The sequence below is a fragment of the Bos grunniens genome, chromosome 15, assembly GCF_055505025.1.
Source record: "Bos grunniens cultivar Pamir isolate PY7600 chromosome 15, Bosgru_T2T1.0, whole genome shotgun sequence".
Classification (NCBI taxonomy): Eukaryota; Metazoa; Chordata; class Mammalia; order Artiodactyla; family Bovidae; genus Bos; species Bos grunniens.
Window position 1 is genome coordinate 45,362,406 of NC_141179.1, and position 27,624 is coordinate 45,390,029.

The 27,624-nt window shown below is 40.2% G+C and overlaps 3 protein-coding genes across 6 annotated transcripts in view; 1 reads left to right on the forward strand and 2 right to left on the reverse strand.

Annotated features, from left to right (window-relative positions):
• Positions 1 to 27,624, forward strand: part of OVCH2 (ovochymase 2) — a 276,389-nt gene that overhangs the window by 70,545 nt on the left and 178,220 nt on the right. The gene's annotated exons all lie outside the window — the stretch shown is intronic.
• Positions 5,001 to 6,673, reverse strand: LOC147357810 (olfactory receptor 5P1-like). 3 transcript variants are annotated; one of them, XM_086341964.1, is made up of 2 exons: positions 6,455 to 6,673; positions 5,001 to 5,830 (listed from the first exon to the last, which is right to left on the reverse strand). In XM_086341964.1, the coding sequence occupies exons 1-2, from the start codon at positions 6,552 to 6,554 to the stop codon at positions 5,001 to 5,003; spliced, it is 930 nt and encodes a 309-aa protein (XP_086198090.1). In that variant the 5' UTR covers positions 6,555 to 6,673. The 3 variants fall into 3 exon arrangements, with proteins under 3 accessions (XP_086198090.1, XP_086198092.1, XP_086198091.1); XM_086341966.1 differs by having other exon boundaries at positions 5,001 to 5,820; positions 6,469 to 6,530; XM_086341965.1 differs by having other exon boundaries at positions 6,446 to 6,524.
• On the reverse strand, positions 24,446 to 25,591 carry LOC147357811 (olfactory receptor 5P1-like). The gene has a single exon (XM_086341967.1). The coding sequence runs from the start codon at positions 25,376 to 25,378 to the stop codon at positions 24,446 to 24,448; it is 933 nt and encodes a 310-aa protein (XP_086198093.1). The 5' UTR covers positions 25,379 to 25,591.

Genomic DNA, 27,624 nt, shown 5'->3' on the forward strand with positions numbered 1-27,624 from the left:
TTTCTAGAATCTAAACTGACTTTAGTGATTTGTTTTACAAGTAGAAGACAGTATAAATAGTGTTGTGGGTCTCCTGAGGCTGGGTCATAGAAAACACTGCACCTTCCTTTTTATTCTCTTAAGGACTTGCTAGAGTCCTAAGACACCATGTGAGAAATCCAGCTACTCTGCTGGTAAGACCACATAGAAAGATTTTAAGACTATGGAGAATGAGAGGCTTTTAAGCCATCAGGCCAAGATGCCAAGCATCTGAGTGAAGTTACGTTGGATTCTTGAGACATGCCCAGATGCCACCTGAATTTCACCTAGTGACTCTTATTAATGCATGTGGGGCAGGTGGAGTGCTGAGCCCGATCCAATTAAAATTCCTGAGTCACAATGTAATTGCAGCCGTATATAACCTACATATCACTTTTCTTCAGCTAATGAATGATATACAATTCACGTTCACCAAATAGTCTAAACCCCAAAATTTCTGAGGTCCTCTTAACTCCTTTTAATTTTAACCTCTCACACTAATTCATCAGCAAGCCCTTTTTGAATCTTTACCTAAACTAAATGTTGAATAGGTGAATTCCTCTCCAGCAAAACTGCAACCACCCTAGCACAATGTGGCAGCATCTCAGATCTTCACTAGTAACTTCACTGCCCTCTGTTCCCCCTTCACCCTCTTATGATTAACAAGAATGATCTTTAAAAAACATTCATATTGGAACTATTTAAAAAACATTTAGTGGCTTTCCATTCCTTTTACAGTGAAACTCAAATATTTTTCCATGGCTAATGGAGCACCGCATGATCGATCCTTTCTGTGTATCTCTCTCTTCCTGGTTTGCCATGGCCTCTTTATTTCTTGAAATTCTCAGAATCTTTGCACGTGCTGTTTTCTCAGAATCTTTTCACTGCAGCTTTCTCTCTAGTCTCCATGTCAATGTGTCTTTCTTATCTTTCAGCATTCTGCTTAACTGTCACCTCCTCCAAGTGGCCTTCCCTGTCATACTCACTAAGAATTCACCACCCATACCAACAGTTACCTTTTCTAAGTCATATCAACCCAATTGATTTGTCTCTTCCATCCACTAATGTGTTCTACATTTATAATGTTTATTTATTCCCTAGTGTCTCTGCCACTAAAATCTAAACTACATGAGAACTCTACTCTGTTACACATTATATCTCTGTTCAATTTATCAAAATATCTTCAGTGCTTACTCAGTTTCTAGAGTATAGTAAGAGCTCAACTAGTGTTTTTGAAATAAATGAATGAATGACTATCCTATATGCTGTGCTGTGCTTGGTTGCTTAGTCGTGTCTTCTCTGTCCATGAGGATTCTCCAGGCAAGAATACTGGAGTGGGTAGCCTATTCCTTCTCCAGGAGATCTCCCCGACTCAGGAATCGAACCGAGGTCTCCTGCATTGCAGGCAGATTCTTTACCAGCTGAGCTACCAGGCAAGCCTGACTATCCCATATCTACATGTAACATAACCAAAATGCCTTGATTAAATGTTCCTCTTGTAGTTGGAGGTCACAATGGCAGGAAATTGTCAATGTTTGAGGCTCCCTCCTTAACTTTTCCCCAGTATTGCTATAATAAATATGCCAAGAGATATCTATAAATATTAACAGATCTCAAAATTGTTTGTCACATAATCCCAATTAGCAATGCTCACATGATAACTCAGGTAAAATACAAAAGACCTATGAACACACTGACCTCTGAATTATGGGTCCAAAATGCCCAGAGGGAAGCTAGTCTTGTATTCAGGATTTGAGAGTTCATAATTAAAGCTCCAGAAGTCATGTGAGTCAGTATGCACTTGGGATTTTTACAGGACAATTGCAACTGCTATTTATCAGCCATTCAGTATTCTACTAAAGCCTTGAAAGAGACTCAAAGCAAGTGATAATTCTGACTTCTAGCTCAAAACAGATGCCCAAAAGAGTGAAGCTATGTATTGCTGAGGTTACTCCTGTGTTTAGAACCTGACAAGATCAAATGGAAGCCTGCAAATCTGAATAGCCTAACCTTGGGGGACCTTTTCATATGTTATGATGATGAACTGAATAGTTATTAATGACCCAATGGAATTTTAATAATATGCCAGAAACTTCATTCTTTATGGTCATTTGCAGTGAGGGTTCCATAGTCACATAGCAGGGGGTGGAATGTGAGATAATAGAAATAAATCTGTGGTCTCTGCCCCCCGTTACTAACACAGGGCTCTAACTCTTGTAATTTGCTTATGACAGGGGTGCTAGAAACATCTTTTGTTCAAATACTTGTTCTTTAACCTTGGTTCCTGACACAGGGCTCCTGAATTCATTGAAACCCCCTAGGTGATTGGAGTGTCTTTGTTTGAATGAGAAGACTCTTAGTGGGATTTTCTATAGCTTCTGGATAAGGACTGGTCACCAAAAAGATCAAACCGTTATTATAAACTTGGAACTTTATGTTCACATGTGTTTCTTCAGTGAGGCTGGAGAGGTTGGAGACTTTTTACATGGCCTCCATAAAACTCCTAAACTATGGGGCAGAGAGCTTCCAATTTGGTCAACAGATTCCTAGGCTAGAAGGGTTATGCACTTCAGATTATACACTTCAGCTTCCTGATAATAGAAACTCCTGACCTAGAGACCCTTCCAGACCTGGTGCGGTGTGTCTCTCCATCTGACTGTTAATTTATCCTTTATAGTATCTTGTATCTTAAACTGGTAAATATAAGCAGATGCTTCAGAGAATTTTCTTGTCATTCTAGCAAACTCTCACAGCTGGAAGAGGCTTGTGGCAATCCTTGACTTTGTAGCCAAGTTGGACAAAAGTGTGGGTACCTTGGGGACCCATTACTTGCAATTGGTGTCAGAAGGGAGGGCAGAGTTGTGTAACTGAGCTTCAAGCCTGGAAGTCTGGCCCTACCTCCGGCAGTTAGTGTCACAATTGAATGAAAGGATAAAGCATCAGTTTGATGTCTGGATATTAGAACATACCGGTATTCCAGTTGGTTGGTATGGGGGGAAAAGACCACAAAGTTGGTGTTAAAAGTGTGATTAGAGAAAGTTTTCTTTATCCATTATTTGATCAGTTCATATGTTTAATTTGTGCTTGTTTCATTTAGTCTTTGTATGTTTCCACTTAAAATTTGCCAGAATATGATACATACTCTACATTTTAACTTCAGTTCATTTCAGTCTCTCAATCATGTCTGACTCTTTACAACTGCATGGACTGCAGCACACCAGGCTTCCCTGTCCATGACCAACTCCTGGAGCTTGCTCAAACTCATGTCCGTTGAGTCAGTGATGCCATCCAACCATCTCATCCTCTGTTGTCCCCTTCTCCTCCTGCCTTCAATCTTTCTCAGCATCAGGGTCTTTTCTAATGAGTCCATTCTTTGCATCAGGTGGCCAAAGTATTGTAGCTTCTGCTGAAGCTGATGAGTCTTCTCCAACACCACAGTTCAAAAACCTCTATACTTAGCAGCATTAACATAACAATGTACTATAAATAATATCCCATTTGCTTCTTTCTGTGTCTCCCAATCCTCACCTGTTTTGCCCCATTACACTGAGTCAAGGATTTTTATAATCTAAGTCTTGCTTTCAGATGCTCTAAAAAGTTGTCTCAGTATTTACATTGAGTTTGGAGTTCCTGAACTCCAGAAAAATCCCTCTTCACCCTTCCAGTCTCATGGTGATGATGTAGATTATTATGTAAGTAATACATTTACCACAATCTTTGGCAACACTTCTAGTTTAATTAATGGGTATTAATTTTTTATACATCTAGCTTATGTAACCATGAATGTTAGCATATTAATTGCAATCTCTAGAATTCAAAGATACTGATTTAAATTTCTACAGCTAAGGAAAACTACATTATTCCAAATGGGAGTATTTATTTGTAACATGTGCTTAAATATGATTAGAAGAAAGTGTTAGTTGCTCAGTCATGTCTGACTCTTTACAAGTCCATGGATGGTAGGCTGCCAGGCTCCTCTGTCCATGAGATTCTTCAGGCAAGAATACTGGAGTGGATTGGATTCCATTCTCCAAGAAATCTTCCCAACACAGGGATTGAACCCAGGTCTCCTTCATTGCAGGCAGATTCTCTACCATCTGAGCTAAATATGGTTAGATTTCCAGTCAAATCATGTAATTGTGGTGTCCAGATCTTATTCACTATAGATATAAATCAATCCGGTTTCCATTCTCATCCTTGTGTTTAGAGTCCTCACAGTTTAGACTTACTTGGTAGTAGAGTTTGTTCAGAAGACTGACTTAAAAGAATAGCTTTAGGCTTGCTTGTCCTATTCAAATCCTGTAGATCAGTAACAGTGCTGAAGTCCTTGGACTGATTGTTGTTTAGAGCAGATCAAATGCATGAATCAGAGGACTTGGTTCCAAGTGAATCAGAGACTTGAGTCCATGTCTCTCAAAACAAACTATTGAATATCCCTGAGACTCAGCAGTTTCATCTGTAAAATTGAGGTAAATTGTTAGTAAGCAGCATAATAAGATTGCTGTGAGGATTAATTGAAGAAACATTGTGGTTTAGACTCAGGCTTTCTGGATTCAGAGACTGATTGCACAGCTTCCTAGCTGCATCAGTCTGGGCAATCTATTTAATGTCTCTGTGTGCCAGATAATTTATTTGTCAAATGGAAATAACAGAACTATCATTATAGGATTTTTATGAGAAATAAGCCAGCTAACATACCATTGTGCTAGAATAGGGTCTGGCATATTATAAGTAGAACTTACTGTTTGCTAAGTAAATTAAAGTCCTAGGCATCTACAAGTTAATACGTAATAGTGAAAATAATTGCTATCATTATTACTAATTCTAAGATATCTACCAACTGGTTTATAAGTGCATATAAGGGAGAATAAGAAGTATTATGATTTCATTTTAAGCAAACAGTAAATCAGTATTTGATAGGTTCTAAGTGTGCTATTGGTAAACAAAGGTTTATAGGTCATCAGAAATGTTAAGAACAAATCCTAAGAATATATTCTGACACTTGCCTTTCTCAGGGCCTCCTTTACATCTCTGTTCCTCAGACTGTCAATGAGGGGGTTCAATCTGGGGATCACCCCTGTGTAGAACACAGACACTACCCTGTTCTGCTCAGTTGAGTAGCTGGATTTGGGCATCACATAAATGAAGGTAATTGTTCCATAGTAGAGAGTGACTGCAGTGAGGTGAGAGGTGCAGGTGGAGAAGGCCTTGTGTCTCCCTTCAGTGGAGCGCATCTTCAGGATGGTGTTGAGGATGCAGATGTAAGAGAGAGCTATGACAGACACTGTGACCACAATGATAGGTCCAGAGGACATGGAAGGGATAATTTCAATAGTGGAGACATCTGAGCAGGAAAGTTTCAACAGAGGGGAGAAGTCACAGAAAAAGTGGTCTACCTGTGTTGGCCCACAGAAAGACAGAGTCAGTAAGCAACTAGCAAATGTACAAGCATTGACGCACCCACGCAGGTAGGATACCCCAACCAAGAGAACACAGACTCTGGGGGACATGTGGGTGGAGTAGAAAAGGGGCAAGCAGATGGCCACATAGCGGTCATAGGCCATGGCAGCCATTAGGAAGCACTCAGCTGTCCCAAACATGACCACAAAACACAGTTGGGCTTCACAGCCAGCAGCAGTGAAGGTCACTCCTTGTTTCAGGAATCCTATAAGCATCATAGGTGTGACGGATGTGGTACACCCACTGTCCACAAAAGCCAAATGACTGAGGAAGAGGTACATTGGAGTGTGAAGCTGGAAACAGTTCCTTATTAAAATAATTATGCTGATATTGCCTACTAAGGTGACAGCATCAGTTCAGTTCAATCGCTCAGTCGTGTCCGACTCTTTGTGACCCCATGAATCGCAGCAAGCCAGGCCTCCCTGTTCATCACCACAGACTCATGTCCATCGAATCAGTGATGCCATCCAGCCATCTCATCCTCTGTTGTCCCCTTCTCCTCCTGCCCCCAATCCCTCCCAGCATCAGAGTCTTTTCCAATGAGTCAATTCTTCGCATGAGGTGGCCAAAGTACTGGAGTTTCAGCTTTAGCATCATTCCTTCCAAAGAAATCCCAGGGCTGATCTCCTTCAGAATGGACTGGTTGGATCTCCTTGCAGCCAAGGGACTCTCAAAAGTCTTCTCCCACACCACAGTTCAAAAGCATCAATTCTTCAGCGCTCAGCCTTCTTCACAGTCCAACTCTCACATCCATACATGACCACAGGAAAAACCATAGCCTTGACTAGATGGACCTTTGTTGGCAAAGTAATGTCTCTGCTTTTGAATATGCTATCTAGGTTGGTCATAACTTTCCTTCCAAGGAGTAAGCGTCTTTTAATTTCATGGCTGCAGTCACCATCTGCAGTGATTTTGGAGCGAGCCCCTAAAAATAAAGTCTGACACAGTTTCCACTGTTTCCCCATCTATTTCCCATAGATTCCTAGAAATATCACCAAAAAGACACAAAGTGTAGGATCCTCTGTTAACCCCCAAAGGATGAACTCTGTCACACTGGTGAGGTTTCTAAACTTCATGTCCTCTGAGAATTGTTCCTGTTGAGGGATATTTGAACATTCATTTAAAAAAAAATTTTCATTCTATACATTCTTGGTTTTCTTTGGTTATTCATTACACTTATTCATAATAATTTCCCCCTCTGCCTAGCTGTAAGTATGGTGCTGTACAGGATTCTTTTGTCCCTTTACACAAAAGAAGAATGATTCAACCTCAGTCTCTGGGAACTCAGTTATATTCTTTTATTTATCCAATGTTTATTCTAAAATCCCTTTCCAAGCTTTATTTGTAGAAAGATCTGTCTCCCAAGATCCAGGTCTATAGTTCCAGTTATCCGGGAAGTCTCCAGTTAGGAATCTCACAACTCAAACTCAGCCTCCTCCAGATCAAACTCATCCTTTCATTAAACCATCCTCCTATGTCCTGTGTTTATGGAATGATACCACAATCCCCCAAATCTCTCATGTCTGAAGCATGGAAATGATCCTAACCTTCTTCCTCTCATTGTACCACCTCTAATAAAATCCTACTGATACTATCTACAATTTACTCCTCCAATCTATTTATCCATTCCTGTATTTCCACTGCTAGTGTCCCTACTGTAGGTGAGGCCTTATTCATTTTTTTCTTTTATATTATTCATCTGTTTGTCTCTGTCATCATTCTTCTGCCATTATAATTCACAGTACATCTGCCAAAGTGATGTCTTGCTGAAGTAAAAAGGCGATGCCACAGTGGTCCTTTCAAGTCTTTCCTGATTTCTGTAGCCTCCGAGATGAAACGTAACCTCCTTAGCACAGCTCAGTATACACTTTCTGATGTATCCCCTGCATATGACTCTGCTTCTCAGTATGTTTCCATCCAACACTTCCACAAATCTAATCTTCCTGAAGTATTTAGAGTCTCTTTAGTCCATCTATCTTATTTGGCCTTTAATTCTTGTTCTTCCACTTGGATGGTCCCCAACATCCCACTAATATTACACCAGGTGACTTCTACTCATTCTTCAAGTTCATTTCTCTACAGCATCTACTCTGACATCTAAGGTGTAATCAGATAAATTTCCTTTGTGTTGACATCATGCTTTGAAGATGTTTAGATTGCCATTCTTTGTACTGGATTATGGAATTTTGTTTCATTTTTTGCTTGCTTACATTTTATTCCTCCAAATTAATACATAGACTCCTCAAAATGGTGTGCATTCCTATATCACAAATAACTAGTGTTTGGGAGTAATATGTGCTGGAGAAAACTTGTTATGTGAATTTCTGCATGATTTATGATTTATATAATGCATATGCCAGGTGGAATATACATCCCAACTCCTTCATTTATGGAGCTTCATATTCTATTCTTAATTACTTTTTGAAATGTATCTCCCTATATACCTCTTTGCTACTTTTGTGCTTTTAAGAGTCATGTTAACCCAACAAGTGTTTTTCTACTCAGTGTTATTATTTTTAATTTTCATAGAAAGACAATTTTCTGCTAACATTATTTCAGTTCTTAAGATTTGAAACATTTACCATAAATGATAAATATCAGTACCAAATATTTTCACAATTCTTAATTTATTAAAAATTCCTTACTTTAGAATATGAGCATTTAGTGTTTCCAGTGGTGAGACTTCGACAAAATCAGTTGTGAGGTATTGTGAACCAACAGCTGAGGATGTACAGCTTATTACAGAATCGTTATATGTTTTTGATTGATCTTCCTTAAGTGCACTTAAATTACTCTCTAGTGGCAAGCAAGGTTACTGCCAGGAATGTTAATTCTATCATGAAAACTATGTTTTTAGTTTTATGAAATGTTCTCTATGAGTTTAATTGCACAAACCATCTCCTTTCAGTATCAAAGCAATGATACTTGATTGCAGCCAGCACACCTCCACTGCCTTCCCTTTACCAAAATTAACATTCATAGACCCGTTGCCCATTCCACCGGTGGCACACTTTCCAGAGCCCTCACAGTTCTGCTCTCAGCTTCTGAACATACTCTCAGTTGAGGACTGAGCCAAGCACCGAGCAGCATGTGTGCTCTTTGCCTTCTGACTCAAGTGGAGTTAAGTGGGGCTGATCCTGCATTCACTGCACACACAGTGGGCTTCAGTCTGTGCTGACAGCAGTCACAGAGACTGGAGATGGAAAGTCCAGATCCTCCCAGTGGCCACTTGTTTTCACTTGCATATGACACTTAAATCTCTCTGACTCCCAGTTTTTTTTATTTTAATTTATAAAATGGGAGAATTGTCCCCATATAACGTCTTTGTTGTGAGATTAAAAAAAATGACAGCTGCAAAGTATTTAAAGGTGTTTGGTCATACATCAGAGCTAAGTAACTATCTTTAATTAAGTAAAAAGGAAATTTGGATAGATTTTCAATTGTTTAAAATTTTTATGAGGAGTATAGTGTAAGTTTTCTTTCAACACATCAGGAGATTTTCCACAAATCCAAAAGAAGTCAGGAAGTATAGGATCTGATGGCTTCTTAGTTCTGGACCATGTCATTCATAATCACATGAATAATATGACAATTGATTCTTGCCTTTCCCTTCCTCTTCACTGACTACCTAGGGAACTTTCTAGAACTCTGTGGCATCTCTGGGGATGCATCTTTGTGGCATTCATGCTTCAGGTTCTGATTCGGGAATTATGACTCTCCCCAATCCTTTCCTCAATGATTCGGTCACATTTGTTGACGATTAGGGGTCGTTGATGATTAGGCTTAGAGCCTCATGCAACCTGAATATCAGACAATTTCTTCCTGGTTTTCTTTGCACAGCTGCACAAGCTTAGCAGTAGTTTTGGCTGCCACAGACCATTTACACTGCTCTGGGGTCTCCTAGGAAGTCTGCTTTCGGGGCACAGAATGACCATTCTGCAGTACATTTCTTTTTTTTTTTTTTCCTTAATTTTTTTTTTAATTAGAGGATAGTTGCTTTACAATGTTGTGGTTTCTTGCATACAACCTAATGAATAAGCCATACATATACATATGACCCCTCCTTCTTAACCTTCCTGCCACCACCTACCCCACCCCAACCCTCTAGGTAATCACACAGCACCAATGTGAGCTCCCTCTATTACCTAACAACTTCCCACTAGCCATCTATTTTACTTGCGGTAGTGTATATGTTTCAGTGCTACTCTCTCAATTCACCCCACCCTCTCCTTCCCTTCTCCATGTCCACAAGTCTGTTTTCCATGTCTGTGTCTCTAGTCCTTGCAGTGCAAATCTTGCTAATGCCACAGTTGCCACAGGAGTCATGAAACAAAGTGGTTGAGTTTCTTTTATTTTTAATTTTTCATTAAACAAACAAAAATTTAAATTATTTAAATAAAATCCATGATTACTACACTCACCTTTTAGAGCCAAAATTGCTGTTGCTGAATTCCAAATAGAATTTTATAAAGCAGATGTTTTCCACTTACTTTTACAAGCAGTTGTGCACTGACTACCTGACAATATTAACCATTTAGGAACATAGTTACATACATTCTGTGATATGAGCATTTTTGTTTGTTTGTTTGTTTTTTAATGTGTGTTGGAAGGAAAAGAAAGGGTCTAATAGAATCCCCTAGGGCTTTTGTTGCTTGCCCCTTTGAGATAAGTTCCTGGGACTGTTCTGCAGAAATGACTCATGGAGCCAGGTGTCTCATTAAGGTGGCATAAATGGAAGGTCCAGTTCCTAACAAAAGGTGTATTTCTGAGGATCCTGATGGAGGCTTTGTCCAGAAACTTGGAGAAAAAACTGTCAAAATAGAAATTTGGTGGGAGATGGGGATCAGAGTCAGTGCCACCAGGACTCTAATTTCCTCTCTGTAGACAAAACAGTTTATTTATTTGAGGACATCAAGTAGTGGAGAAAGTCCTGAGTAAGCAGAAAGTAAGCAGAACAAAGCACAGTCCACTGTTACTCAAAGTGTATTAATAGTCCTTGGGTTGGTGCTGACCGGCAAATTCTTTATTGTCAGTCCAGGACCCAATAAGAACAGGAGTTGTAGGGAACTGTTTGTACTCTTTATAGCAATTTGGGAAAGTAATTTCAAGTGTGTTGACTCCAGTAATTTTAAAAAATGAGTTTATATTTTGTATTTTAGTTTTTATTATTTTTTGCAGTAGTCCTCCTTTTACTATCTTCCTAAGAAGTATTGACATATGGATGCTTAGGAAAGAGTGATCCTTTATTTAAATAGTTTGAGAAACACTAGGCTTGCCTTTTGTATCTGGGTCCAAAGGGACTCTCAAGAGTCCTCTCCAACATCACAGTTCAAAAGCATCAGTTCTTCGGTCTCAGCTTTCTTTATGGTCCAACCCTCATATCTGTACGTGACTACTGGAAAAACCATAGCTTTGACTATACAGACATTTGTCAGAAAAGTAATGTCTGTGTTTTTTAATACACTGCTTAGGTTTGTCACAGGTTTTCTTCCAAAAAACAAGTGTCTTTTAATTTCATGGCTGCAGTCACTATCTGCAGTGATTTCGGAGCCCCCCCAAAATAAAGTCTGTCACTGTTTCCACTGTTTCCCCATCTATATGCCATGAAGCAATGGGTCCTCATGCCCTGATCTTTGTTTTTTGAATGTTGAGTTTTAAGCCAGCTTTTTCACTCTTCTCTTTCACTTTCATTAAGAGGCTCTTTAGTTCCTTTTCTCTTTCTGCCATAAGGTTGGTGTCATCTGTATATCTGAGGTTATTGGTATTTCTCCTGGCAATCTTGATTCCGGCTTGTGCTTTATTCAGCCTGGCATTTTGCATGATGTACTCTGCATATGAGCTAAATTAAAAAGGTGACAATATACAGTCTTGACACACTCCTTTCCCAATTTGAACAGTCTGTTGTTCCATATTCAGTTCTAACTGTTGCTTCTTGACCTGTATACAGGTTTCTCAGGAGGTAAGTAAATGTGGTCTGGTATTCACATCTCTTTAAGAATATCCACAGTTTGTTGTGATCTGCACAATCAAAGGCTTTCATGTCATCAATGAAGCAGAACTAGACATTTTTCTGGAATTCTCTTGCTTTTCCTAGGTCCAGTGGATGTTGGCAATTTGATCTCTGGTTCCTCTGCCTTTTCTGAATTCAGCTTGAACATCTGGAAGTCTCAGTTCATGTACTGTTGAAGCATCACCTGGGGATATTTGAGCATTACCTTGCTAGCATGTGAGATGAGTGCAATTGTGCAGTCGTTTGAGCCTTCTTTGGTGTTGCCTTTCTTAGAGATTGGAATGAAAACTGACCTTTTCCAGTCTCTAGCCACTGCTGAGTTTTCCAAATTTGCTGGAGTATTGAGTGCAGTACTTCCAAGGAATCATCTTTTAAGATTTGAAACAGCTAAACTGGAATTCCATCACCTCCACTAGCTTTGTTCATAGTGATGCTTCCTAAGGCCCACTTGACTTTGTATTCCAGGATGTCTGGCTCTAGGTGAGTGCTCACACCATCATGATTATCTGGGTCATGAAGATCTTTTTTGTACAGTTCTTCTGTGTATTCTTGCCACCTCTTCTTTATATCTTCTGCTTCTGTTAGGTCCATACCATTTCTGCCCTTTATTGAGCCCATCTTTGCATGAAATGTTCCCTTGGTATCTCTAATTTTCTTGAAGAGATCTCTAGTCTTTCCCATTCTATTATTTCCCTCTATTTCTTTGCACTGATCACTGAGGAAGGCTTTCTTATCTCTCCTTGCTATTCTTTGGAACTCTGCATTCAAATGGGTATATCTTTCCTTTTCTCCTTTGCTTTTTGCTTCTCTTCTTTTCACAGCTATTTGTAAGGCCTCCTCAGACAGCCATTTTGCTTTTTTGCATTTCTTCTTCTTGGGGATGGTCTTGCTCCCTGTTTTCTATACAATGTCACAAAGCTCCATCCATAGTTCTTTAGGTACTCTGTCTATTAGATCTAGTTCCTTAAATCTATTTGTCACTTCTACTGTATAATCTTAAGGGATTTGATTTAGGTCATACCTGAATGGTCTAGTGGTTTTCCCTACTTTCTTCAATTTAAGTCTAATTGGCAATAAGGAGTTTATGATCTGAGCTGCAGTCAGCTCCCAGTCTTGTTTTTGCTAACTGTATAGAGCTTCTCCATCTTTAACTGCAAAGAATATAATCAGTCTGATTTTGGTGTTGGCCATCTGGTGATGTCCATCCTCAGAATCTTCTGTTGTGTTGTTGGAAGAGGGTGGTTGCTATGACCAGTGCATTCTCTTGGCAAAACTCTATTAGCCTTTGCCCTGCTTCATTCTGTACTCCAAAGCCAAATTTGCCTGTCACTCCAGGTGTTTCTTGACTTCCTACTTTTGCATTCCAGTCCCTTATAATGAAAAGGACATCTTTTTTGGATGTTAGTTATAAAAGGTCTTGTAGGTCTTCATAGAACTGTTCAACTTCAGCTTCTTCAGCATTACTGGTTAGTGCATAGACTTGGATTTCTGTGATATTGAATGGTTTGCCTTGGAAACGAACAGAGGTCATTCTGTCATTTTTGAGATTGCATCCAAGTACTGAATTTCAGACTCTTTTGTTGACTATGATGGCGACTCCATTTCTTCTGAGGGATTTCTGCCTGCAGTAGTAGATATAATGGTCATCTGAGTTAAAATCACTCATTCCAGTCCATTTTAGTTTGCTTATCCCTAGAATGTTGACTTTCACTCTTGCCATCTCCTGTTTGACCACTTCCAATTTGCCTTGATTCATGGACCTAAGATTCCAGGTTCCTATGCAATATTGCTCTTTACAGCATCAGACCTTGCTTCTATCACCAGTCCCATCCACAACTGGGTGTTGTTTTTGCTTTGGCTCTGTCCCTTCATTCTTTCTGGAGTTATTTCTCCAGAAAGAGTTATTCTGATAGTCAGTTATTTCTGATCTCCACTAGCATATTAGGCACCTACCGACCTTTCGGTAGGTAAGAGTTCATCTTTCAGTGTCCTCTTTTTGCCTTTTCATACTGGTCATGGGGTTCTCAAGGCAAGAATACTGAAGTGGTTTGCCATTCCCTTCTCCAGTGGACCACATTTTGTCAGAACTCTCCATCATGACCTGTCTGTCTTGGGTGGCCCTACACGACATGGCTTAGTTTCATTGAGTTACACAAGGCTGTGGTCCGTATAATAACAATAAACTGTGGAAAATTCTGAAAGAGATGGGAATACCAGACCACCTGACCTGCCTCTTGAGAAACCTATATGCAGGTCAGGAAGCAACAGTTAGAACTGGACATGGGAAAGGTTGTTGTTGAATCACACAAAGACGCCAGGATTCTTGGCCCCCGGAGGAGAAGAATTCAATCTGGGGCCAGAGACGAGGCTTGATCGCTCAGAGCTTTTGTGTAATAAAGTTTTATTAAAGTATAAAGGAGATAGAGAAAGCTTCTGACATAGCATCAGAAGGGGGCAAAAAGAGTACCCCCCTGTTAGTCTTCAGCTGGATGTTATATAGTCACTAGTAGTCTGATAATGAAAGAAAGCAATGTCTTAAAACTCAGAGTGGCACCAGGCTCCTCACCCATAAGATGCATTTTGGGATAATCTTGGCACCAAATGGTTTATCCTGGGCCATAAAATGATTAACTTGAATCTTGAAGAAGGGCAGACCACCATACAAATAGTTTCATTTACATAGATTAGGGGAACAATATCTGAGTATAACATACTGGTTTGTCAAGTAGGTTCTGAGCCAAGAGGGGGAACCGACTTGAAGACAGAGTTTGGGGTAAATGCATAGTACATTAGCATAGCTTAAGACAAACATTTCCATAAGAAAAAGGCATTGGTTATCTCTAGGTTTGAGAATAGTTAATTTCAGGTGAAACCAGGTGTCATTATGGCAACACAGTATTTTAAGAGAAACCTCCTTTTAAATTTGTATAGACAAGGAAAAAATATTGCTAGTTTGTTTCTTTCTGCCGCTTAAGAGAGATAAAAATGTCTGACATTTGCAGGCTATTTCCTCCGTTTGGAGACCCCTGGCCTTCCTGCCTGTTACCCTCTCACGTGGAACAACAGACTGGTTCCAAATAGGAAAAGGAGTACGTCAAGGCTGTATATTGTCACCCTGCTTATTTAACTTATATGCAGAGTACATTATGAGAAATGCTGGGCTGGAAGAAGCACAAGCTGGAATCAAGATTGCCAGAAGAAATATCAGTAACCTCAGATATGCAGATGACACCACCCTTATGGCAGAAAGTGAAGAGGAACTAAAAAGCCTCTTGATGAAAGTGAAAGAGGAGAGTGAAAAAGTTGGCTTAAAGCTCAACATTCAGAAAACGAAGATCATGGCATCCGGTCCCATCACTTCATGGGAAATAGATGGGGAAAGAGTGGAAACAGTGTCAGACTTTATTTTTGGGGGCTCCAAAATCACAGCAGATGGTGACTGCAGCCATGAAATTAAAAGACGCTTACTCCTTGGAAGGAAAGTTATGACCAACCTAGATAGCATATTCAAAAGCAGAGACATTACTTTGCCAACAAAGGTCCATCTAGTCAAGGCTATGGTTTTTCCAGTGGTCATGTATGGATGTGAGGGTTGGACTGTGAAGAAAGCTAAGCGCCGAAGAATTGATGCTTTTGAACTGTGGTGTTGGAGAAGACTCTTGAGAGTCCCTTGGACTGCAAGGAGATCCAACCAGTCCATTCTAAAGGAGATCAGTCCTGGGTGTTCTTTGGAAGGAATGATGGTAAAGCTGAAACTCCAATACTTTGGCCACCTCATGCAAAGAGTTGACTCATTGGAAAAGACTCTGATGCTGGGAGGGATTGGGGACAGGAGGAGAAGGGGATGACAGAGGATGAGATGGCTAGATGGCATCACCGACTTGATGAACGTGAGTTTGAGTGAACTCCGGGAGTTGGTGATGGACAGGGAGGCCTGGCGTGCTGCAATTCATGGGGTCACAAAGAGTCGGACACGACTCAGTGACTGAACTGAACTGTGGTTCATATGATCAGATTGGCTAGTTTTCTGTGGTTGTGGTTTCAATCTGTCTGCATTCTGATGCCCTCTCTCAGCACCTACTGTCTTACTGGGGTTTCTGTTACCTTGGACGTGGGATATCTCTTCATGGCTGCTCCAGCAAAACACAGCTGTTGCTCCTTGCCTTGGGCGTGGGGTATCTCCTCTCGGCTGCTTGCCACTCCAGCGCCACTATGTTGTTGCAAATGGCAGAATTCCATTCCTTTTTGGGGGGCTGGGTAATATTCCACTGTAGGTATCGTGTGTGTGTGTGCGTGTGTGTGTGTGTGCGTGTGTGTGTGTGTATCCTTGTTAAAAGTCTCTCTTTGTTCATCTATTCTTTTCCCTGGTTCAGTTACCAGTCTTATTACTAACGGTTTGAACTCTTTTTTCTGGTAAATTATTTATCTCTGTTTCATTAGTTTTTTTTCTTTGTTTGTTTTTTGTTTGGTACAGATTCCTCTGTCTTCTCATTTTGCTTAACTTTCTCTGTCTATGAAATTAGGTGCAACAATTCCCTATTCCTGGTCTTGAATTGATGTCCTATTGTGAGAGTGTCCTTAGGCAGTCCAGGTGTACCCAGTGACTTTGGTGGAATAGCTCAATCAGACATCAGCACTTGTCACATCTTCCCCCAGAATTTGGTGGATACCACCATGGTGGGATGTAGGGCTGGAGATGGCAGGGATAGAATCTAGAGCCAGACTTAAGGAGGGTTGTCTCCTATACTCAGTGGCTGTCCCTGCCCTACTGGGGGCAGTGTCAGCTCCCAAGTTGGTTGTGGCTGTTGTAGGTCAGATGCTGTGCTGGTTTTCAAACCAGCTAAGGAGACTTGCCTTGCCAGTGTTAGAACCCAGGCCTGGGGTGCCCAATATGTGGTTCAAACAGCTCGCTCCCAAGGGAAAATGTCCAAGCCCATGCAATCCTCTCCTCTTCTGTGTTCACCACTAGGTGCACAGGTCCAGCCCTGATCAATTCCTTTCCTGCCCTACCTGACTTTATGTGGATCTATCTTTATAACTGTCGACTAAAAAAAGATGCACAACTTGAGTCCTGCGAGTTAAGTTTCATTTGAGGCACAGTGAAGACTGCAGCCTGGGAGGCAGCACCTCAGATAGCTCTGAGAAACTGCTCCAAAGGGGCAGTGGGAGGAAAGTCAATATATAAGGTTTTGGTAAAGACAGAGTTCAGTACCATTTGTAGCTTAGTCAGTAAAGAATCTGCCAGCAATGCAGGAGACCCGAGTTTAATCCCCAGATCAGGAAGATCCCCTGGAGAAGGAAATGGCAATCCATTCCAGTATTCTTGCCTGGAGAATCCCATGAACAAAGGAGCCTGGCAGGCTACAGTCCATGGGGTCGCAAGAGTTGAGCACGACTTAGCAACTAAACACCAAGCACTCATTTTACAAACGGTTTTCTGATAATCATGAGGATCTGTTGTCACCATGAAGGGATTTAGTGCTTTTCTAGATGTGGGGAGATACAAATGTTGAGATCATAAAATCTGTTCCTAAAGACATATATTAAATTAAAAGACGCTTACTCCTTGGAAGGAAAGTTATGACCAACCTACAGGATGGGGAACACATGTATAATTTTTTTAAATTAAAATTGAAAAAAAAAAAAGCAGAGACATTACTTTGCCAACAAAGGTCCATCTAGTCAAGGCTATGGTTTTTCCTGTGGTCATGTATGGATGTGAGAGTTGGACTGTGAAGAAGGCTGAGTGCTGAAGAATTGATGCTTTTGAACTGTGGTGTTGGAGAAGACTCTTGAGAGTCCCTTGGACTGCAAGGAGATCCAACCAGTCCATTCTAAAGGAGATCAGCCCTGGGATTTCTATGGAAGGAATGATGCTAAAGCTGAAACTCCAGTACTTTGGCCACCTCATGCAAAGAGTTGACTCATTGGAAAAGACTCTGATGCTGGGAGGGATTGGAGGCAGGAGGAGAAGGGGATGACAGAGGATGAGATGGCTGGATGGCATCACTGATTCAATGGACATGAGTCTGAGTGAACTCCGGGAGTTGGTGATGGACAGGGAGGCCTGGCATGCTGTGATTCATGGGGTTGCAAAGAGTCGGACAGGACTGAGCGACTGAACTGAACTGAACTGAAAAGACATCTAACTATCTAAAGACCTGTCCCACCAGTTTCCCTGGAGCACAGCATGCCTCACTCTACCCTGAACTCCCTAAGAGCTTGTTGAAGGTCAACAGCTGCAGCAGCACAGGGTTCAATCTCTGCAGAGGCAGATGGCAAATGACCTTGTTGTTCAGTTGTTGGCGATGCTCTTGGCAAGTGTCAGTTTGTAGTTGACAGAGCCTTGGCTGTACAAGAGTCTTTCTACTGGTCTCCAGTTTGTTTACAAGGAGTATTGCTCTACATGTGGAGGTATTTTTATGTATTTAGAGGAAAGGTGTGCTCAGACTGCTTCTACTCCTCTATCTTGATCTACACTTGTTTGGTCCCTAATTTATATTAATGTCTCTAACCCTGATTTCTTCTGTGAGCTAACAGATATGTGTATTTGGCAATAATAGGCATCTTAAATGTAATGAGCCCCAAAAGGAAATACTCTTTTTTTCACACCACTCACAAAAATTTAACTTCCCATCTTGTGGCAGATTAAATGAAAACATAACACAATTTCTCTCAACTTAAGTAGAGATTCAGGCTACTTAATTTCCCTTGATCTGGACTGACTTTCATGGTATGCCATACATGTAGAATATAGAGGAAATAATAATCTGAAAGTGTTGAATCTCAGTGATAAGAAGCTTTGAAGCCTTTGCTTGAGTTTCCTGGAAGATTTCCTCATGGAGCTTTGAGGTGCCATATAAGAAATTTGACTGTTACCATGAAAATCACGTGAGAGAAACAGAAAGAGGGGACTAGGTAAACCAAATTCTCCCCCATTTGCACCAGGCATATGAATGAAAGCACATTATTTTCCCAACTAGGCCAGCTGTCATCTCAACTGACAAGCAATCTCAGTAAAGCTGGGAGGCACAGGAGACTCACCACCGGAATCTCACAGCCAAGTGGAATCATGACATCCTAAGATATTGTGAAACAGGTGTTACTTTAAACACTAAGGCTTACACTAGTTTCTTATGCAGTGTTAAACAACATTAAGGCTTGAAAGAGGTTTTGTCGTCACAGAACCTGATGTCATATGGCATTGGCTTTGAGACTGCATAGTGGGGTGAAGTAGAAGGACCATGGTGAGACTTTTAGCAATATCTGGAATGTTCTTATAAGGTGGGGAGGGCCTGTAGGATAGTAAGAAAAATATTTTTAAAAGCAGAAGAAAAGACATTTGCCAGGCAGTGGTGAAATGTTTGTCAATATTGTCACCTGGGATGAAACGGAAAATATAAAGGATACCTAATATACTCCTGGGTTTTTCTGGGAAGATTTCCAGGAAGAATGTTAAAATTTCTATCTAGTGTCTGATAGATAGCTGCCTAAGCTAATGTATGTGAAGAAATATGTGAACTATGGAAAGGATTTATTTGATTGATTCTTGAGAAAAAAATTCAGAAAAATAATCAGGATGCCATACCTTGCTAGGTTTGAAAATAAGGCTACTTCTCACCCAAATACCTTCCAGAGAAAAGTTTCTCAAGATAAGAAATGGCTTCAAATGAAAGGTCAAATCCAGATTGGAGTCGTAATTTTCTGTGTTAAAATCTCTGAAAGATTTATGACAACACTGCCTCTTTTAGCTATACAGAATTCATTCTAAGAATCTTGATAGCATGGGTCATAGACCCTCTCTTTCTAAAATATAAGACTTTTAAAATCTTAAGGGAACTTTCTCATAGCTGCCTCACAAAGCTCCAGAGGGACACTTATCTTGAAGAGAATTAAGCAGTAGATTTGTTTGACTGAATGAATTATAATTTGATACACTGAAAGCCATCTAAATTTTTTTAAAAACAATTTTCTTGAGATGTAACTCAATACCAACAATTAACCCATTTAAAGTAAACAGCAGATTTCAGAATATTCACAGATATATGCAACCATCACCATGATCAGTTTTGGAGCGGTTTCATCACCTGATAAAGAAATCCTACATCCTTTAGAATTGCCTCACATAACCCTTTTCTTGAATCTGAACTGGCTTCAGTGATTTTTTTTTTTTTACACATAGATGACTGTAAATGATGCCCTGAGTCTCCTGGGGCTGGTTCATAGGAAACACAGCAGCTTTTTACTGTCTTGGGACATTTGCTAGAGTCCTAAGCCACCATGTGAAAAATTCAGCTACTCTGATGGTAAGACCATATGAAGAGACTCTTTAAGTAAGACTCGTGGAGAAGGAGAGACTTTTTAGCCATTCCTCTAAGGTTCCAACAGAGAAGGCAATGGCAACCCACTCCAGTACTCTTGCTGGAAAATCCCATGGACAGAGGAGCCTGGTAGGCTGCAGTCCATGGGGTCGCTGAGGGTCGGACACGACTGAGCGACTTCACTTTCACTTTTCACTTTCATGCATTGGAGAAGGAAATGGCAACCCACTCCAGTGTTCTTGCCTGGAGAATCCCAGGGACGGGGGAGCCTGGTGGGCTGCCATCTATGGAGTCGCACAAAGTCGGACACAACTGAAGTGACTCAGCAGCAGCAGCAGCTAAGGTTCCAAGCATCTGAGTGAAGCCACTTTGGATTCTTGAGACATGCCCAGATGCCACCTGAGTATCACTCAATGACTCTCATTAATGCACGCGGGGCAGGTGAAATGCTGAGCCAAACCCAATGAGAATTCCTGACTCACAATATAATGTAATATAATAAAATGGCTTTGAGTGACTTGTCAGGCAGCCATGGATAATCAGCATATCACATTACTTCAGCTAATAACTGACACACCATTCACATTCACCAAATAATCTGAGCCCCCAAATTACAGAGGTTTCTTTAGAAGACTATTAGAACATTAGAACTGTCAAAGAGCCGTTTAATGGCTTCCCATTCCTTGTAGAGTGAAACTCAAGCACTTCTCCATGGCCAGTGAAGCAGCCTGTGATTGAACCCTTTCTGTGTAGCTCTCCTCCTTGTTTACCATGAGAGTCTCAGAATCTTTGCACAAGCTGTTTTCTGTCTAGCAGCTTTGGTCTTTATTATCTTCCAACATTCTACTCAACTATCACTTGCTCCAGTGGCCTTCCCTGTCATACTATCACTAGGAGTCACCACCCATACCAGCAGAGTTACCTTTTATAAGTCCTATCAACTCAACTGATTTGTATCATCCTGCCATTCATATGTTCTGCATTTATAATATTTATTCCCTAGTGTCTCCCCGACTAAAATCTAAGCTACATGAGAATTCTGTTCTATTACACCTTATATCTCTATCAATTTATTAAGACATCTGCAGTGTTTAGTTTCTAGAATATAATCAAGGCTCAACAAATATTTTTGAAATGAATGAATAACTATCCCATATTTACATGTAAAATAACCAAAAGGCCTTGACTAAATGTTCCTCTTGTATTTGGAGGTCACAGTGGGAGGGAATTGTCAATGTTTGAGGCTGCCTCCTCTTTTCCCAAGAATTACTCATAAATATGTCCAGAGATGGGCTTCCTAGGTGGCGCACGTGGTAAAGAATCTGCCTGCCAATGCGGGAGAGGTCAGAGGTGTGAGTTGGATCCCTAGGTTGGGAAGATCCCCTGGAGAAAGAAATGGCAACCCACTCCAGTATTCTTGACTGGGAAACCCCATGCAGAGGGAAGCCTGGGGCTATAGTCCATGGGGTCACAAAGTGTCAGACATGGCGGAAGTGACTTAGCACACACATGTGAAGAGATAAATATATAAATCTTAACAGATCTAAAAATTATTGTTTGTCACATAATTCCCAACTAGCAATGCTCATATGATACCTGAGGTAAAATACAGACACTCTGACCACTGAGATATGGGTACAAAATGTCCAGAGGGAAGCTAGTCATGTATGCAGGGCTTCAAAGTTCACATAATTAAAGCTCTGGTCATACTAGTCAGTATGTACTTGGGATTTTTACAGGACAATTACAACTGCAATTTATTAAAAATCCAGTATTCTACTAATAGAAGAGATTCAAAAGAGACTCAAAGCAAGTGATAATTCTGACTCCTAGCTCAATTAAACCTGATGCCTGGAAGAGTGAAGCCATATGTTGCTGAGACCAAAGATTAAATGGAAGCCTGTAAACCTGAATAGCCTCACCCTGGGGGACCTTTTCGTATGTTATGATAATGAGCTGAATAATTATTAATGACCAAATGGAATTCTAACAGTGTGCCAGTATCTTCATTCTTTATGGTCATTTGTTATGAGTGGTCCATAGCCACATACCAGGTAGTTGACAGTGACATAATAGAAATAAATCTTTGGTCTCTACCCCCAGTTCCTTACATAGGGCTCTAAAACTCTTGCAGTTTCTTGAATGAAAAGGGTGCTAAAAGCATCTTTTGTTCAAATATTTGTTCTTTAAACCCGGTTCCTGACACAGGGCTCCTGAATCCCTTGGAAACTCCTAGGTGATAGGAGTATTTTTGTTGGAATGAGAAGATTCTCGGTGGGATTTTGGTTTAGCTTCTGGATGAGAGAGTTCAGGATGGGGAACACATGTACACCCATGGCTGATTCATGTCAATGTATGGCAAAAACCACTACAATATTGCAAAGTAATTAGCCTCCAATTTAAATTAAAAAAAAAGGACTAGTTACCAAAAAGATCAAACCATGATTACAGACTTGAGACTTTACATTCACACGTGTTTCTGCAGTGAGGTTGGAGAGGCTGGAGACTTTTTACATAGCCTCCATAAAACTCCTAAGCTATGGGGTGGAAAGCTTACAAACTGACAACAGATTCATGTGCTAGAAGGGTTATACACTCCAGATTATACACTTCAGCTTCCTGGTGATAGAAACTTCTGCCCTGGAGACCCTTCCAGACCTGGTGTGGTGTGTCTCTCCATCTGGCTGTTAATTTGTTCTTTATAATATCTTTTATGTTAAACTGGTAAACGTAAGCAGATGCTTCAGAGAATTTTGTTGAGTCATTCTAGCAAACTCTCAAACCTGGAAGAGGCCTGTGGGAATCCTTGACTTGTAGCCAAGTTGGATGGAAATGTGGATACCTTGGGGACCCATTACTTGCGACTGGTGTTAGAACGGAGGGCAGAGTTGTGGAACTGAGTCTTAAACCTGTGAAATCTGACTGTACCTCCAGGGAGTTAGTGTCAGAATTGATTGAAAGAATAGAATATCAATTTGACGTCTGGATATTTAGAACATACTGGTATTCCAGTTGGTTGATATGGGGGAAAAAATACCACAAATTTGGTGTCAGATGTGTTGTGGTTAGAGAATGTTTTTCTTTATCCATTATTGGATCATTTCACGTTTTAATTTATTCTTGTTTCATTTAATCATTGTGTTCCCACCTAAAATTTGCCAGAATATGACAGATAATCTACATTTTAACTTAGCAATGTATTATAAATAATATCCCATTTTTTTCTTACTATGTCTCCCAATCCTCACTTGTTTCACCCCATTACACTGAGTCAAGGACTTTTATAATCTAAGTCTTGCTTTCAGATGCTCTAAAAAGTTGTCTCCATATTTACATTGAATTGGGAGTTCCTGAATTCCAGAAAAAAATGAGGGTAGATTATTATGTAAGAAATACATTTACTACACTCTTTGGCAGCACTTCTTAAGTAAGTTTTTTATAAATCTGGATTATGGAACTCTGAATGTTATCACATTAGTTGGAATGTTAATTCAGATATGCTTTTTAGTTTCTACAGCTAAGGGAAACTACATTATGCCAAGTGGGAATATTTGTTTGTAGTATGTGCTTAAATATAGTTAGACTTTCAGTCAAATCATGTAACTGTCATGTCTAGACCTCATTTTTTATAGATGTAAACCAATCCAGTTTTCCCATTCTCATACTTGTTTTTGGAGTCCTCACAACCTAGACTTACTGACAGCAGAGTTTTTTCAGAAGGCTGATGAAAAGAAACAGCTTAGGATTTCTTATCTTGCTCAAATCCTCTAGATCAGTAACAGTGCTGAAGTCCTTGAACTGATAATGTTTTACAGAGTAGATCAAGTGCATGGAATGAGAGGACTTGATTCCAAGTGAATCAGAGACTCGGGTCCATATCTCTCAAACAAACTGTTGAATCCCTCTGAGACTTGGTAGTCTCATCTGTAAATTAGGGTAATTTTTAAATAAGCAGCATCATGATATTGCTGTGAAAATTAAATGATGAAGCATGGTGGTTTAAACTCCGACTTTCTAGATTCAAAGACTGAAAAACTTCCTAGCTGTATCATTCTGGGCAATCTATTTAATATCTCTGTATCAGATAATTTATTTATAAAATAGAAATAAAAACTACTAATGTAGGATTTTTACAAGAAATAACCCAGCTAATATACCAATGTACTTAGAATAGGGCTGGGCATATTATAAGTAGAAATCATTAAAGAAAAAGTTTTAGGCATCTGCAAGTGTTAACATGTAATAGTGAAAGTAATTACTGTCATTTTTACTGATTTCAAGATGTCTCCCAACTGGTTTATAAGTGTATATAAGTGAGAATTAAAAGTATTATGATTAAATTTAATCAATCAGTTAAGCAGTATTTGGTGGGTGGGCTTCTCTGGTGGCTCAGATGGTAAAGAAACTGCCTGCAATGCAAGAGACTCTGATTCAATCCCTGGGTCAGGAAGATGCCCTGGAGGATGAAATGGCTAGCCACTCCAGCATTCTTGCTTGGAGAATTTCATGAACAGAGGAACCTGGCAGGCTATAGTTAATGGGGTTGCACAGAGTCGAATACAACAGAGCGAATAACACACAGACACACACAAATGTAATGCTGATGAACGAGCATCTGAAATGTTGGGAATGGATCCTATGAATATTTTCTTAGAATTACCTTTCTCAGGGCCTCCTTTACGTCTCTGTTCCTCAGACTGTAGATGAGGGGGTTCAACATGGGGATCAACACTGTGTAGAACACAGACAGCACTTTGTTCTGGTCAATTGAGTAGCTGGATTTAGGCATCACATAAATGAAGGTAATCGTTCCATAGTAGAGAGTGACTGCAGTGAGGTGAGAGGTGCAGGTGGAGGCGGCCTTGTGTCTCCCTTCAGTGGAGTGCATCTTCAGGATGGTGTTGAGGATGCAGATGTAAGAGAGAGCTATGACGGACACTGTGACCACAATGATGGAGCCAGAAGAGATGGAAGGGATAATTTCAGTAGTGGAGACATCTGAGCAGGAAAGTTTCAACAGAGGGGAGAAGTCACAGAAAAAGTCATTTATATGATTTGGTCCACAGAAAGACAGAGTCAATAAACAACTAGTAAATGTCCAAGCATTGACACATCCACCCACATAGGAAGCCCCTACCAAGAGGACACAGACTCTGGGGGACATACGGGTGGAATAGAGCAGGGGCAAGCAGATGGCCACATAGCGGTCATAGGCCATGGCGGCCAGCAGGAAGCACTCAGCTGTCCCAAATGTGATCACAGAACAAAGCTGGGCTTCACAGCCAGCAACAGGGAGGGCCAATCTACGTTTCAGGAATCCTATAATCATCATAGGTGTGATGGATGTGGAAAACAGGGTGTCTACAAAAGCCAAATGACTGAGGAAGAAGTACATGGGAGTCTGAAGCTGGGAACAGTTTCTTATCAGAATAATTATGCTGATATTGCCTACTAAGGTGACAACATAGATACCTAGAAATACTACAAAGAAGATGACACAAAGTGTAGGATCCTCTGTTAACCCTAAAAGGATGAACTCTGTCACGCTGGTGTGGTTTCCAGCCTCCATCTCCTCTGGGAATTGTTCCTGTTGAGGGAAATTTGAAAATTCATTAAAAATGTTTTTATTCTATACATTCTTATTTTTTATTGGTTATTCATTACACTTATTCACAATGATTTCTCCCTCTGCCTAGCTGTAAATATGGTGCTGAACAGGATTTTTTTTTGGGGGGGGGGCTCTTTTTTTCACAAAAGAAGAATGATTCAATCTCACTTTCTGGGACCTCATTATATTCTTTTATTTGTCTGATGTTTATAATATCTTTCCAACCTTATTTCTAGAAATATCTGTCTCACAAGATCCAGTTATATAAGTTCAGTTATCTTGGAAGTCTCCAGCTAGAAATCCCACAAATACCTTAAACTCAGCCTTCTCCAGACCAAACTCACCCTTGCGTTAGACCACTCCTATGTCCTGCGTTTGTGGGATGATACTACAATCCACCCAATCTCTCATGTCTGAAACACGGAAGTGACCCTAGCTTTCTTCTTCTCACTGTACCACATCTAATAAAATCCTATTGATACTATCTACAATTTAGCTCTCCATTTTATTTATCCATTCCCATATTTGCACTGCTAGTATCCCTAATCATTTTAGGCCCTGTTCATTTGTCTCTTTTATTGTATTTATCTGTTTGCCTCCCTGTCTTCATTCTTGTGCCTTTATAATTCACAGTACATCTGCCAAAGTGATCTCTTACTGAAGTAAAAGGTAATGTGAAAGGGATTCCTCCAAGTCTTTCATACTTTCTTTGGCCTCCAAGATGAAACCTACCCTCCTTAGCACAGCACAGTGTATGCTTTCTGATGTATCCCCTGCATATGACTCTTTGCTTGTCTCTCAGGATGTTTCCATCCAACACTTGCACTGATTCAACCTTCCTGAACACTTTAGAGTCCCCTTAGTGCACTCTACCCTTTCTGACCTTTAATCCTTGTACTCTCACTTGGATGGTCCCCAACTTCCCACCATCATTATCCTGGGTGACTTCTACTCATCCTGCAAGTTCATTTCTCTACAAAATCTGCTCTGACATCTAAGGTGTAATCAGAAAAATTTCCTTTGGGTGGACATCATGCTTTGAAGATGTCTAGATTGCCATTCTTTGTACTGGGTTATGGGATTTTGTTTTGTTTGGTTTTTGCTTGTTTATATTTTATTCTTCTCAATTAATACATAGTCATCTCAAAATGGTGTGTATCCCTGCATCACAAATAACTAGTGTGTAGGAGTAAAATGTGCTGAAGAGAACATGTTAAGTGAATTTAGGCATGATTTGTATAATGAATATGCCAGATGGAATATATGGCCCAACTCCTTAGTACAATATTCATGGAGCTTCATATTCTACCCCTAACTACTTTTTGAAACATATATCCGTACACACTTCTTTACCACTTTTGTACTTTTAAGAGTCACATTAACCCAACCATGAAATGTTCTATTTAGTGTTATTGTTTCTCATTTTCATAGAAAGATAATTTTCTGCTAACATTATTGCAGTTCTTAAGATTTGAAACATTTACCATAAAGATAAATATAAGTATAAAATATATTCACCATTCTTAATGTCTTACTTTAGAATATGAAAGCCTTTATTGTTTCCAGTGGTGGGATTTTGACAGAATGAATTGTGAGGTAGTATGAACCAATAGCTGAGCATCTTCAATTCATTAAACAATGTGTTCTTTTTGATTCATCTTCTGTAAGTGCACTTAAATTACCCTAGTGAGAGTCAAGCTTACTTCAAGGTATGTTGGCTCAATCATGAAAAATCTGTTTTTGGTTTTTCACTTGATTCTCTATGTGGTTGGCACAAATCATCTCCTTTCAATATCAAAACTTGATATTGAAGCCCATAATACTTGAATATGGGCTTCCCTGGTAGCTCAGTTGGTAAAGAATCCACCAGCAATGTAGGAGACCCTGGATAGATTACCGGAGAAGGGATAGGCTACCCACTCCAGTATTCTTGGGCTTCCCTGGTGGCTCAGATTGTAAATAATCTGCCTGCAGTGCAGGAGACCTGGATTCGATCCCTGGGTTGGGAAGATACCCTGGAAGCTGGCATGGCTACCCACTCCTGTATTCTTGCTTGGAGAATCCTCATGGACAGAAGAGCTTGGTGGGCTACAGTCCATGCAATTGCCAAGAGTCAAAGAGTCAGACAACAACTGAGCAACTAAGCAGAGCATGCCTTAATTGCCTCCCCTTTTGAAAAATTAACATTCACAAATCCCTTTCCCATT

Coding starts and splice junctions, on each gene's coding strand:
- LOC147357810 (XM_086341964.1), bottom strand. CDS start 6,554: ATGAAGTTTAGAAACCTCACCAGTGTGACAGAGTTCATCCTTTGGGGG. Junction 5,831..6,454: donor GGTGATATTTCTAGGAATCT/ATGGGAAATAGA, acceptor TGAACTGAACTG/ATGCTGTCACCTTAGTAGGC.
- LOC147357811 (XM_086341967.1), bottom strand. CDS start 25,378: ATGGAGGCTGGAAACCACACCAGCGTGACAGAGTTCATCCTTTTAGGG.